The sequence below is a fragment of the Bos indicus x Bos taurus genome, chromosome 24, assembly GCF_003369695.1.
Source record: "Bos indicus x Bos taurus breed Angus x Brahman F1 hybrid chromosome 24, Bos_hybrid_MaternalHap_v2.0, whole genome shotgun sequence".
NCBI lineage: Eukaryota > Metazoa > Chordata > Mammalia > Artiodactyla > Bovidae > Bos > Bos indicus x Bos taurus.
In genome coordinates this window covers 58,196,772-58,211,781 of record NC_040099.1, presented here as the reverse complement: position 1 = coordinate 58,211,781, position 15,010 = coordinate 58,196,772, and the positions used below count along the sequence as shown (strand labels likewise).

The window sequence follows — 15,010 nt, the reverse complement described above, 5'->3', positions numbered from 1 at the left end:
ATCACCCTGGGAGTCTGGGGCGGGGGATGGTCCGCTCCAGGAAGCCGCCCAGACTCTCGCCTAGTCCAACACGCTGGAAGGCCTGTCACCGCTGGCCGTCTCCCCTGTGACGGAGGGGCTGTGCCTTCATCCAAGCATGTTTCAGACCAAGAGGTCAATAAACATTCACTGAATTAATTGCCTTAAATTTTGAAAAACCTAAGTTCGAATGCCCCAAATCCAGCTCCACAAATGTAAGTTCTTCTCTGTGTCAAGAACAAAACTGGATGTACTTATTAGAAACACATGTGCGTGCTCAGTCATGTCGGACTCTTTGCAACCCCATGGACTGTAGCCCACCAGGCTCCTCTGTCCATTGGGTTTTCCAAGCAAGAACACTGCAGTGGGTTGCCATTTCCTTCCCTAGGGATCTTCCCGACCCAGCGATCAAATCTCCGTCTCCTGTGTCTCCTGCATTGCAGGCGGATTCCTTACCGCTTGAGCCATCTGGGAAGACCCTTATTAGAAATAGACTGCATAATTTCCAAATTCCCTTCTTCATCACTAAGTATCCCAAACCTGGTAGCCTAAAGTTTAAGGATCTGGAGCTGTAAGAGCCTGTCTTGACCCTTGGATGAGTCCCTGCAGGACAGAGAGAGAGATACCTAATTCTTCATTTGAGAAGATTAAACTCTAGTTTTCTTTCCAATTGGTGTTTTGTTTCGTAAATGGATTGGATTTATGGTTTTCTAGCTGAGGTTATTTTGCATGCTGTGGACATTTCCAATTAGATTTACTTCCTTTCTGATTATGAATTCGAATGGACAGGTTGTCCTTTTCCTGCCTTACCCTTGATTAGTTTCTGTCAACATCCTGAGATGCCAGCCAGGGGCCCCCATCCCGATCTAAATACACTGTGATTTTCATGGGAGGGAGGGATAGAATAAACTAAAGATTAATTCCACCTGCTACTTCAAATCACACGCCGGTTGTTCCAAGTTTTCATTTCCAAAAGATTAAAAACAGTTCTGCTGAGCTAATTGGCAGACACGTTTTCTGTCTTGGTGATGATATGTGGATATTAAAATGCAGAAGTGATCAATTTGTGGCTTTAAATGGAGGAAAAAAAGACCTTGGTCAGTGATCTTAAATTTTAAAATATGAATGCGCCTATCTATATCAGGAAGGTGAAGGCAGCAGAAGCTTCTAGAATGCTCAGCCACAAACAAATCCTGAAAGCATAAGTCATCTTGAGCATCTACTGCTGCTGCTACTGCTAAGTCGCTTCAGTCGTGTCTGACTCTGTGACCACCAGGCTCCCGAGTCCCTGGGATTCTCCAGGCAAGAACACTGGAGTGGGTTGCCATTTCCTTCTCCAATGCGAGAAAGTGAAGTCGCTCAGTCGTGTCCGACTCTGTGTGACCCCATGGACTGCAGCCTACCAGGCTCCTCCGTCCACGGGATCTTCCAGGCAAGAGTACTGGAGTGGGGTGCCATTGCCTTCTCCGTCAGCATCTACAGAAAATATTTATTAAGCACCTACCAGATGGCTGTGTTACACCGGAGATTTTTTAAAACTAGAATTGAATAGTCCTTGCTCTGCGGCTGATGCACATAAATGCTAAGCATCAGTTGTCAGGGATCTCCTTGTGGATAAAAGATAAGAATGTGCTATTGATCTGATATCCAAGTTCCTGAATCAGGCTCTTTGCAAACGTCTCCTGGCAGTCCACCTTGCATCTGGCCAACTATTAAACTTGGACTACAACGAGAATAGTATGTATATTAGTTTCCTGTGATTGCTGTTACAAATTATCACAAACTTGGTGGCTTAAAACCACAGAAATTTGGACTTCCCTGGTGGTCTAGTGGTTAAGAATCTGCCTGGTGCAATGCAGGAGACCTGGGTTCGATCCTTGGTTTGGGAAGATCCCCTGGAGAAGGGAATGGCTACCCACTCCAGTATTCTTGCCGGGAGAATGCCATGGGCAGAGGAGCCTGGTGGGCTACAGTCTGCCGTCTCAAAGAGTCAGACACGACTAAGCCACTAACACTTTTCACAATGTTAGTAGAGGGTGCTGGTTTGATCCCTGGTTGGGGAATTAAGATCCCACATTCTCAGGAGCAACTAAGCCCACACATGACAACTGCTGAGCCCCAGGGCCACCACTAGAGAGTCCTGCCCTTAACATCTTGCATGATGCAACAAAGATCCTGTGTCCCCAACTAAGACCCAGTACAGCCAAACAAATGATAAATAAGTGAATATTTTTTAAAAGACACAGAAATTTATTCTCTCACAGTTTTGGAGGCCAGAGGTGCAAAATCAGTATCACTGAGCCAAAATCAATGTGTCAGTACAGCTGTGCTCCTTCTGGACGCCTCAGGGGAGAATCCATCATCCTTTGCCTCTTCCAGCCTCTTGTGGCTGCCAGCGTCCCTTGGCTTGCGGTCATGTCACTCTGATCTGTCTCTGTGGTTGCATCTTCTCCTCTGTGTCAAACCTCCCTCCTCCTCGTCCCTCCCTCTTCTAAGGATCCTTGTGATTGCATTTCGGGTCCACCTGGGTAAGCCAGGGTAACCTTCTCATCTCAGAATCTTTAATATAAACATATCTGCAGATCCCTTGGACAGAAAGGAAATCCAACCAGTCCATCCTAAAGGAAATCAACCCTGAATATTCATTGGAAGGACTGATGCTGAAGTTGAAGCTCCAATACTTTGACCACCTGATGCAAAGAACTGACTCATTTGAAAAGACCCTGATGTTGGGAAAGATTGAAGGCAGGAGGAGAAGGGGATGACAGAGGATAAGATGGTGGGATGGCATCACCAACTCAATGAACATAAGTTGAGCAAACTCCAGGAGATGGTGAAGGACAGGGAAGCCTGGTGTGCTGCAGTCCATGGGGTCACAAAGAGTCGGACACGACTGAGCCACTGAGCAACAACAGCTTGTTTCCATATAAGGTAATATTCACAGGTCCCAGGGGTTAGAATGAGAGGTCTTTGGGGATCTAGGTTTCAGCCTACAACAACATGGATATTTGAAATCCAGTTAACCCAGACATTTCAGTGAAGCCCACGCTGTCGCCCTTTCTGTATTATGAGCTTTTCTTGGTTTCAGCGTCTTTTCTGACCCTAGCTTCAGCACCAGTGGAGGGGGTGGCCTTGAATAAAATGCCCTCCAGACTGACAGCCAGATGGGAAAAGAGGCAATGTTCTGAGAATTTAAATCAAGCAGATGGTCAGTCTTCCACTGAGGACCAGAGATCAGAGGCAGGGCTGGGGCCTTGACTGGCTAGCCAAGTGAGTGGCCCTGTGGCCCGCCCCCTATACTAAGCCTCGGTTTTCAGAAGAGAGGATGAGACAGGAAATAATCACTCCAAGAGATAAATGATGAAGCCAAAGGGAGGGGGTGATCAGTCAGAGTAGGAAGATGAGCAACACAGCCATTAGAGGGGGCTGAGGGCCGAGGGCCGGGAGAAGGGACTCGAAGCGTTAGGAGAGTTTTACAGCAAAGGCAGCTGCTTGGGGAAGATTTCAAGGATGTGAGGAGCTTGGAGAAAACAGGAAATGAAAAGCCCTGCCAGCTGCCCGGGAACCAGAAACCTCCCTCCATCCGTCTCCTTGTTTCCCTGAGGAGCAAAGTGCAGGAAAATGCAGACTTTATGTGAAACCATCGGGGCCTCAATATGCTGAGCAGTTTTAATTCCGTATAAATCGACTCCCCCTGAGAGGCCTCCCCTGCAGAGAGGGCTGCAAATGGGTCTGCTTGGACTCGATGGAGTGGCCGTGGGTGGGCCTGGGACATCACAAGGAAAATGAGTTCCAAGACCTACCTGAGACCGCTTGCTTTGCTTTTTTATTTTCATCTCAGATAATAAACACATGATTTTTTATTCTGGAGGGTGGTTGGTTTCGAGAGGCCATAACTCTCTGTATTTGTTTCCTGCAGCTGTGTTAACAAACACCACTAACTGGGTGGCCTGACACAACAGAAGTTTTTTGTCCCATGGTTCTGGAGACTAGAAGTCCGAAATCAAGGGGTCAGGAGGGTTGGTTCCGTCTAGAGGCTCCGGAGGAGAATCTGCCGGCAGTCCTTGGAGATCCTTGGCTCTTAAACACACCCACTCCTTCTCTGCCCTGGTCGTTAGGCAGCATTTCTCCCTGGGTGTCTGTCTGTGTGTCTGTTTCCTTTTTTTCATTTTGTGGCCACACCACACAGCATGTGGGATCTTAGTTCCCCAACCAGGGGTCAAATCCGTGCTCCCTGCAACGGAAGCATGGAACCCTAAGCACTGCACCACCGGGGAATTCCTATATTTCCCTCTTATAAGGACATGAGTCATTGGATTTGGACCGTCCCTAATGTGAAGAGCCGACTCATTGGGAAAGATCCTGATGCTGGGAAAGATTGAGGGCAGGAGGAGAAGGGGGTGACAAAGGATGAGATGGTTGGGTGGCATAGCTGACTCAATTGGACATGAGTTTGAGCAAACTCTGGGAGATGGTGAAGGACAGGGAAGCCTGGTGTGCTGCAGTCCATGGGGTTTCAAAGAGTTGGACATGACTGAGCAACTGAATAACAGTCAGGCACTGACCTAGAGCCAGACATCCTGGAATATGAAGTCAAGTGGGCCTTAGAAAGCATCACTATGAACAAAGCTAGTGGAGGTGATGGAATTTCAGTTGAGCTATTTCAAATCCTGAAAGATGATGCTGTGAAAGTGCTGCACTCAAGATGCCAGCAAATTTGGAAAACTCAGCAGTGGCCACAGGACTGGAAAAGGTCAGTTTTCATTCCAATCCCAAAGAAAGGCAATGCCAAAGAATGTTCAAACCACCGCACAATTGCACTCATCTCACATGCTAGTAAAGTCATGCTCAAAATTCTCCAAGCCAGGCTTCAGCAATACATGAACCATGAACTTCCAGATGTTCAAGCTGGGTTTAGAAAAAGCAGAGGAACCAGAGATCAAATTGCCAACATCTGCTGGATCATGGAAAAAGCAAGAGAGTTCCAGAAAAACATCTATTTCTGATTTCTTGACTATGCCAAAGCCTTTGTGTGGATCACAATAAACTGTGGAAAATTCTTCAAGAGATGGGAATACCAGACCACCTGACCTGCCTCTTGAGAAACATGTATGCAGGTCAGGAAGCAACAGTTAGAACTGGACATGGAACAACAGACTGGTTCCAAATCAGAAAAGGAGTACGTCAAGGCTGTATATTGTCACCCTGCTTATTTAACTTCTATGCAGAGTACATCATGAGAAACGCTGGACTGGAAGAAACACAAGCTGGAATCAAGATTGCTGGGAGAAATAGCAATCACCTAAGATATGCAGATGACACCACCCTTATGGCAGAAAGTGAAGAGGAACTAAAAAGCCTCTTGATGAAAGTAAAAGAGGAGAGTGAAAAAGTTGGCTTAAAGCTTAACGTTCAGAAAATGAAGATCACGGCATCTGGTCCCATCACTTCCTGGTAAATAGATGGAGAAACAGTGAAAACAGTGTCAGACTTTATTTTCTTGGGCTCCAAAATCACTGCAGATGGTGACTGCAGCCGTGAAATTAAAAGACGCTTACTCCTTGGAAGGAAAGTTATGACCAACCTAGATAGCATATTCAAAAGCAGAGACATTACTTTGCCAACAAAGGTTCGTCTAGTCAAGGTTATGGTTTTTCCTGTGGTCATGTATGGATGTGAGAGTTGGACGGTGAGGAAGGCTGAGTGCCGAAGAATTGATGCTTTTGAACTGTGGTGTTGGAGAAGACTCTTGAGAGTCCCTTGGACTGCAAGGAGATCCAAGCAGTCCATTCTGAAGGAGATCAGCCCTGGGATTTCTTTGGAAGGAAAGATGCTAAAGCTGAAACTCTAGTACTTTGGCCACCTCATGCAAAGAGTTGACTCATTGGAAAAGACTCTGATGCTGGGAGGGATTGGGGGCAGGAGGAAAAGGGGCTGACAGAGGATGAGATGGCTGGATGGCATCACTGACTCGATGGACGTGAGTCTGATGAAACTCTGGGAGTTGGTGATGGACAGGGAGGCCTGGCGTGCTGCGATTCATGGGGTCACAAAGAGTCGGACATGACTGAGCGACTGAACTGATAGCCCCACCATAACTTGATCACATCTGTAAAGATCCTGTTTCCAAACAGGATCGTGGACCACAGTGCCAGGACTTGGGGTTTCAACATATCTTTTTGGAGGACACCGTTCAACCTGTAACATTCTCCAAGTGGGGATTGTAATCCAAGCCAAGGGTACCACCAAGTAGCTTGTGAGCCGTGGTGGGAGAAGCTGCGGCCTGGAGAGAAGCAGCAGCCACGTGCTCGGGGAAAGCACAACAAGATTACGGAGAGATGGGGCCCTAGGAGGGTGGAAACTGGAGAACACCGTGAGCCATGGAGAGACCTGCAGGAATAACTGATCAGCTGCCTGGTAGGACGGAAGACACATAACACGGCTTCAGAGTCTCCTTTCAATGGTGTTTCTATTGTGTGTTCTGGTCATCTGCTCATTATCTGCTCTTTAAATTATGTGTTAAAACATTTATACCAAGTGCCAACACGGAAGAGCATAAACCCTTCTTAGTTTCCAGGTGAAAAGAGGAAAGATGGAAGAAGCTAAGATATTCAGACGGGAGACATGAAATCATTATTCTAGAACATACATAATAAAGCCAAAGGCAGGAAGTCCCCAGATTAGAATGAAAGGGTATATGGATATATAGATGTACCTCTATCTCCATATGTATTTAATAAGGATCACATATTCACTAAGGGCTTCCTAGGTGGCTCAGTGGTAAAGAATCTGCCTGCCAATGCAGGAGAAGCAGTGTTTGATCCCTGCATCAGGAAGATCCCCTGGAGAAGAAATGGCAACCCACTCCAGTACTCTTGACTGGGAGATCCCATGGACAGAGGAGCCTGGCGGGCTACAGTCTATGCAGTCGCAAAAGAGCCAGACACGGCTTAGAGACTAAACACATTCACTAAACGAATTCACCATTTTGTATTAAAATCTAATATTAGAAACACAGCAAGGAAAACAAGTAGGTGTGGGGGTGGAGAACCAAAGCGGGGATAGAACAAAAGGGAAGGAAAAACAGGAAGAAATGTGGTCCCGGGGCTGAGACCCTGAGCTCCCAATGCCACAGACCCACGTTTGATCCCTGATCAGGGAACGAGATCCCACAGGCCACAGCTAAGATTTGGCACAGCCAAATAAATATTAAAAACAAAATAAGCTATGTCTCATTAAAAATGTAAATATCATTTTAAAAATAATAATACTCCTGTTATAAATTCCATACATAGCCAATTGATGCTCACAGAATGCTTTCATTAATTTTTGCCAAATTCTCATTTTCTGTCGCCAACCTATGATTATGCCTATGACACCAATGAGTGTCATCCCCACATAAATGGCGGGTGATATTTTTGTCCATCCTCATGAGTAATGCGGATGTGAAGCCAGGAAGATATGCCAGAGCTTCACCCATTCGTCCAGGATGTGAGCCATGTTTTTGCTGAATGACAGTTGTGGGTGCTATTTATAATGTGAAGGCTATAGACATAACACACAGTTTAAGTTTTCATTTGTAGCATTTTCTCCATCAACTTCTGAAGTCTAGACAGTCAACAACACAAGTCCTGACCTGCAGGGATTGCTGACTTGTGCGGTGAATAAACTTCCGCCGCTGACTTCAAGCCCCTAGCCTGCCGTCCCCGAGCTTGAGCTCGGAGGTTCATGGCCAGTAGCCCAGCAGTACATCTCCACCGCACAGGCTCGTTTGGGAGTACAGACGACGGGGACTTCCCTGAGGGTCCAGTGGCTAAGACTCCACACTCCCAGTGTGGGAGGCCTGGGTTTGACCCCTGGTCAGGGAACTAAATCCCACAAGCCGCAACTAAAGGTCCCACATGCCATCTTCAGTGAATGACTGAAGATCCCTCGTGCTGTGGCTGAGACCTGGCGCAGCCAAATAAAGAATATAAATTAAAAATTTAAAAAATTTAAAGAGTACAGGTGATGGCCAGATGCAATACAACCATTAGGAAGTGATGACTTTTGAGTATTCATTCCTTTTGTTCTTAACATACTCTGCTGCTGCTCAGTTGCTTCAGTTGCGTCTGACTCTGTGTGACCCCATAGACTGCAGCCCACCAGGTTCCTCCGTTCCTGGGATTCTCCAGGCAAGAACACTGGAGTGGGTTGCCATTCCCTTCTCCCTAACATACTCTACCCAATTGTTAATTTATGTGATTTAACCCTTAAAAGTCCCTGCGTTGGACATTCACCTTAAACACTTGACCCCGGCTAGAGCAGACTGCTGAGCGGAGAAATTAGAACATTTTTAAGCTGCTGCAGACCCTCACACTCTGAGAAGCACAAGCTCTCTACTTCATGGGTGGGAAAACTCGTTTAGCAAAGTGAACGGCTTGGCTGGGGCCAAGCACATGGCTGGTTCTCGGCCTAAACAGGACGAGAGCCCAGGTGCCAGGCCTGCTGGCCCAGCAGTGTCTGTGGGGCAATGCCTTGTTCCTGAGACGGGGTTCTGTTTACAAGGGAGGGACAGTGAGGAAAAGAGCCGTGGGAAGGCGCAGGCAGAAAGAGGTGGAGAGAGAAGACAAACCCCCGTAAGGAAGGACGATCCTTGAGTTAGAAAGAGGTGAGTGTTAAGAAGGAAGATAGTTGACACCACCACGGTCAAGGAGAAAGAAAATGGAGAAAGAAATGACCAGTCGGCAGAGAAGCTGCCAGAGATCTTTGCGGCTGCAATTTTCATGTAAGTGATTGAATGTAGATTGTTGAGGATTGTGGAGTATAAAAGCAAAACAAGAGGTTCCCTGGTGGTCCAGTGGTTAAGAATATCCACCTTGCAATGCAAGAGATACCCGTTCAGTCTCTGGCCTGGGAGGATCCCACGTTGCCTTGGATCAGCTAACCCTGGGGGCCGCAGCTACTAAGGGATCTCTCTAAAGCCCACGGGCCACAGCTAATGAGGCTGCCACGGAAACTGCTGCAGCCCGCAGCCTGGGCCTGCGCCCCACGACAGAAGGAGCCCCACAGCGAGAGGCAACCAGAGAAAGCCCGAGCGCAGCAACAAAAACCCAGGGCGGCCAGAAATAGACAAAGGAATAAAACAAAAAATCAGAAGCAGAGGGGCCAGAACGCTGGCCTGAGAATGCCGGCAGAGGTGGGGGATAGAATCAGACAGGGGCCCAGAGGGTGGCAAAAGGAAAGCCTTCAAATAGCGATGGTTGGAGTCTGTTCTCTTTAATGGAGAAGGATGGAGGGAAGGACGCACGGAAACCTCATCTTAGAGTCGTGCTCCTGGACTCGTCCCTTCCATAAGCTCCACCCTCTCCAATCCAGCCTCCTCCTCCAGACTGAGCGTCTGTCTTAGGCTCTAACACCAAGCTCTCTACTGTTCCACAGCAGCAAAGACACCAATTCCCTTCTGCAAAAACAAACACGTCTGCCTGAATTTCAAGCACCCTCTGCCTCCACTTAATTCCTCAGACCCCACTCATTATCAGAGGTTCTGCTGGTGTCATCTCTGTGCTTTGGATTGGGGATGGAGTTTTAAAACATTACTATGCAACATTTAATATCTTAAAAAGGCACAAAGGAAAAAAACAAACAAACACCTGTGTTGCAGTCGCCCAGCTTAAAAAACACAACTTGACCCTGATGGATTCCCAGTGACATCCCTACTCTGACCACCCCCACTGCAGGGCTACCTCTAACCGAATGTGGAGGTTATCGTTCTCATGCATTTCTTTCCTTTTGTACCAGGTACGTATGTCCCCCAAAGCAATAGAGCACCTTAACTTGAATTTTTGAAACTTCACCTACTATATATATATATATATATATTCTTCCACGACTGTTTTTCCTTGATGTTATTTTTGCATATTCCCTTCATATTGATACATGTGTTTCTGCTTCATTCTTTTTTTTTTTTTTTTGCTGATGACTATTTTTGGTCTTGTTTCTCTGGCTGCTGTTTATTTGGGGCAGTAATTGAAAATGCAGGCTTGGGAATCAGATGACCTGGTTCCAAATCCTACCTGCATCACTTATTTTGGCAAGATGCTTTGCATCTTTGTGGCTCACTTATAAAACAGAGGCGAAAATAATGTCCTCCCCACGGGTGGGGAAGGGCATTAGGACTGAACGAGAGACAACTCTTGCTCTGGGCCGGGAGCAGCACTCGCCATGTACACATACTCTCTAAATACTGACTTTCATTATTTTTCCATCCACATGACTGTCAGGAAAACCACGCTGAGAACAAAGGTCAGAACCGCGTTCTACGCTCGAAATCTCAGACACCCCGTCAAAGCAACGACGCCAAGGGCGTTGGGGATGCGCTAGAACGAAACTCAGTCACACCGCCAGATAGTAGTATTCACCCACCCACTGATGGTCCTCTGCCCCATTTATACACATCAGTCAGCTCTTTCTTGGACCGTTCGACTTTGGGACACTTCTACAACTAAAAAAAGAAATAAATAAATAAGGTGTCAATGTCCATGTGCCTACAGATGGAACACCGTAGGTGCACGACCAGAGTAACGTACGGGACAGATAAAGCACTAACAAGACTGTGACTAACGATGACAATGCCTCCCACCGTCACATCACCAGGACTCACCGAACCCTGATGGATTTTCTTGGCCAGCTTATTTGGCCTGTGTTTGTCAGAATGTTCCCTGTCAATATTACCAAGTATTACAGAAAAACATATTCAATTCCAAAATAAAACTTGAAGATGGCTATTGAATCCATTGGATACGTATCACCCTATCATTTCATTAACTAAAAGAATATATAATTTGAAGTAATTGCTTCAAGTCATGTGCCATTTTGAATTACTCAATATTAGATCAAAACTTTTGTTTATCTTTAATACGTATATTATGTTCCTAATTGGATTTCCCAATACAAAGTAAATTATTCATGTGTTAAATGGAAATGAAAATTGCTGTAAGAATGTTTCTGGCTTTGGAAAAAGTGAGTTTTTACATTTTTCCTCCTTAGCGGTTTACATCAGCATCAAGAAGGAATCATTCTCCTGGAGAGGTTATCCCACTGAAAATGAATCTGATTTCTTGCCACTTTCTGACAGGAATGTATATGTCCCTTTAGCTGTGAAAATAATTCTGGAAAACTAACAAAAAATAAAATTACTGCAGCCTGCTGTCCATCCATATCGCATGCAAAGAGGTCTGGCTACAATCAAATTTATTATACACAATCCGAGCCAATATGTTCACCAAAATACTCCTCAGAATTTACCATCAAACATACAATGGGCAGACCTGTTTCCTAAACAGTGAAGCAGTTCTTTTTCAAATGCAGACTAAATGTCTAGAGAAAGAAATAAACCAAGCTATCTCATACAGTGGTGAAATGTTATCAACTTCAAAAATAGTAAACAGCATCGTACAATTTACAAATAATCGTCATCTCATTGAGAAACTGGTCCTCATGAAATTCCTTCTGGCTGGAATTAATACCACTCTCTCTAGTGCCTTCTGAAGTTAAAATTCCTTCTTCCTTCTTGATTCCTGGTGCAAATTGTAAATTGAGCATCTCTTGTCTTTCCTATTTGGTCCGGGGTTTTTAATTCTCAAGAGCTTTTCTAGAACATCCCAAGTCCAAACCTGTCTGCCCCATGTTCAGCTACCCAACGGGCCAGGAAAAACCTACTTACTTCTTAGAGCATATTCTTTGGGCTCCACTGAATTCAGATCAGAAAGGAATTCTTCAAAGTCCTGCATGCACTTGAGAGAAACATTTCTTGCAGGAAAAACAAAAGGCAACTGAAATTGAAAAGAGAGGAGACAAAGCAGCAAAGTCAGGGCCATCTTCGGTGAAGACCTTCGCCTGGCAGGGCAAAATTTCCCTCCTAGACAAGACCTTGCATTTATAAAACACCAGACCACAACGTGTTGGGGGGAAATGTGACATTCTCGCGCTTTAACGTGCAGAGACAAGCTGTGTCTCCTCCGCCACCTGCAAAGCGGCCGCATTGAACAAACCATGGAAACCGATTTGTGTACGACTTGTTATTGTTGAGTAAAATCGCCCTGTGGATGTGGGGGCCGCTGACCACCTGGCTTCCTTTAGTTATGCGGATTAACATTTCCAGTTAATAGGGACTAGCCTAGACTTTCTCGCGTTAGATGCCTTGTGTACATCTCTGGGTTTAACAAATAAGCGAATGGAGGAAGTGAGGTGGCAGGGTTGGGTTTTTATCCAAGAATGAGTGTGAATCCAATCTATAGAACGTTCAGGAAATGCTAAGCAAAGAAGGGCTTCTGCGTCATCATCTGGGCATTTTCTGCCTCTGTTAATATGTTTGCCGGATTTGAAAGCCACAAGTGGGAGTGATGAACCTCCCCACGGAAACACCGGGTATTGTGGTAGGACAAATAAACACCCACTTCATCCCAGGGGGCTTAGGATGCACGTCCGACGAAGCAAACGATGCTGGAAAAGACCAGGGTGACTGTGTTCATCTACCTTAAAAAAGTATGAAATGTGTGGATCCGGATTTCTCATGGTATAGATACTTTCTTTCTAGGAAGTCTGTCCTTAAATAATAACCTCTGTAAGTGAAAGTCAGTCAGTCGTGTCCAGCTCTTGGTGACCCCCTGGACTGTAGCCCGCCAGGCTCCTCTGTCCATGGGATCCTCCAGGCAAGAATATTGGAGTGGGTAGGAATTCCTTTCTCCAGGGGATCTTCCCAACCCAGTGATCGAACCTGCGTCTCAAGTCTCCTGCATTGTCAGACAGGCTCTTTACCACTAGCGCCACCTGGGAAGCCGTCTGACCTATAAAGACCCTTAATAAATAGTGGCTATTGTGATTTATTATTATTCTGTTATGGTTATTATATAAAGAGAAAAGATTCAGGCGCAGAAGCAGTTAAAGTGATACAGGGTGAATAGTTCTTGAAAAAAATAGATCATTAGCTCCAAGTTACAAAAGGACAGTTCTGAAACAGTGAAGAGTTTTCTAGTCAAAACTACCCAAAGATGAACTGGGCTCTTTCCAATGGTAGAGCAGTCTCTGCCCTTCAGTTCAGTTTAGTTCAGTTCAGTCGCTCAGTCGTGTCCGACTCTGCGACCCCGTGAATCACAGCACACCAGGCTCCCCTGTCCATCACCAACTCCCGGAGTTCACTCAGACTCATGTCCATCGAGTCAGTGATGCCATCCAGCCATCTCATCCTCTGTCGTCCCCTTCTCCGCCTGCCCCCGATCCCTCCCAGCATCAGAGTCTTTTCCAATGAGGCTCTGCCCTTGGTAGTATCCAAAGATTGACTGAGCACTAGATGAGAGCGTTACCGATGAGATTCAGTCATCAAATAGTCTTTTTAAAAATCACCTTTAAGGTCTCCTCTGACCTTGAAACCCTCTGAGTCTACCTTCAAAATTCTTTTCTGCTGTGAATACATCGACTGTTACTATGCACCCGGAGACTGTTCTGAAATTGAAGTAGAAGCTGAAATGTCAGTGCAAAACATGGAGGAGAACACCCAGTCTGGAACTACACGGAGGAAGCAGCAACTTGTGTAAAACATGGAGGAGAACACCCAGTCTGGAACTACACGGAGGAAGCAGCAACTTGGACTGAAAAATGGACCTAACTTGGCACCAGAAACCAGAGTAGAAGCTGTTCCCTTTCCCCATCTGTAAATGCATAGAAGCGTACAATCAGCCCACCTCAGCTGTTTCCTTGAATTACATCAGCGTTCTTGAGTGATAAACATTCGTGCTAAAGGTCTCAATTCCATGTGTGTCTCCTGTGCTTAACACTTTCAATGTTAAAAAATAAATAAATAAAAGGCAAAGAACGGGAGGATTGAAAATACTGGAGATTTAGGTAATTTGGATATTTAAGAATGATTAAGCAGAAAAATCTCTCAAGCCTGGACTTATTTCCACATCAGTTGTTGACATTGTATAGTCCTTGAAAATATGAAATTACCTTTTAGAATTCAGTGTGAAGTGTTCCATCTTTTGTCAATAGAGGGAAAAATCTAATGAGCAGAATACATATCCACATTTTAATCAGCAATAAAAACCACCTAAATGATCTTTTAAAATTCCACATACATAAAAAAAGAGAGAGAGAATCTCACTTTTCAAGACCTTTATAACATTTTTCCCAACTCTTAAGAAATAAAATTTTAAGTAATCAAGCTTCAAGGAGTCAGCTGTTCTTTGAAGACGTTTTAAGCACCTGTTTTCCACATGGCAGCGTGCTGGGTGTAAAAATAAGACATGAAAATAAAGAACTTCCTGAAAGCACACCTCTTTCATTTCCCGAGGCGGCGGCTGTCACTGGCTGTTGCTGTTGTTAATGTCGCCGCCATTGGATTCAAGAAGCTGGCTCAATGGACATGAGTCTGAGTGAACTCCGGGAGTTGATGATGGACAGGGAGGCCTGGCGTGCTGTGGTTCATGGGGTCGCAAAGAGTTGGACACGACTGAGCGACTGAGCTGAACTGTATACTGGAGTGGACAGCCGTTCCCTTCTCCAGGGGATCTTCCTGATTTCGGGATTGAACCTGTGTCTCCTACATCCTCTGGGAAGGCCAAATCAACTATACTTCTGTAGGATATTAAAATGAAATAACTGACTTTGTCGTCTTGCTGGGATAGTGTCTTATTAAGAGGGTAGGAAAAACTTAAGCTTCAACATGTCCCACCAGGAGCGGACCCTTGGGGCCAAGATTATCGGTGATTCCTGGAAGGCAGACTGGTTCCCAGCTGGGCAGAGATGCCTAGCAGTGTCCATGTTCTTTTATCCCGGATCTCGGTTCTCCCCTCTTCCTGACCAACGAATGCAGTGCTGTGTGACTCTCCGTCTGCAATCACCACGACCGTTGCCGCCGTGCCACAATGCGTGCATTTAAACTGTCCCCGGTTTGTTGTATCACCGACTCCAGTCAAAGCAAGAGCACCATTTGACCAAGGGCTGGTCATCCCAT

At 45.7% G+C, this 15,010-nt stretch overlaps 1 protein-coding gene across 5 annotated transcripts in view; it reads right to left on the bottom strand.

The window, feature by feature from the left end:
- LOC113882796 (O-acyltransferase like protein) overlaps positions 1–11,941 on the bottom strand; it is a 67,736-nt gene extending 55,795 nt beyond the window's left edge. For 3 of the 5 annotated variants that reach the window (XM_027525937.1, XM_027525939.1, XM_027525940.1), the window contains exon 1: positions 11,723–11,940. In XM_027525937.1, the coding sequence (XP_027381738.1) occupies positions 11,723–11,876 (154 nt within the window). In that variant the 5' untranslated portion in view covers positions 11,877–11,940. Of the gene's footprint in view, positions 1–11,722 lie in introns of all 5 variants that reach the window. The other 2 variants (XM_027525938.1, XM_027525941.1) reach the window with 2 other exon arrangements.
- Between the last annotated feature and the right edge of the window lie 3,069 nt (positions 11,942–15,010).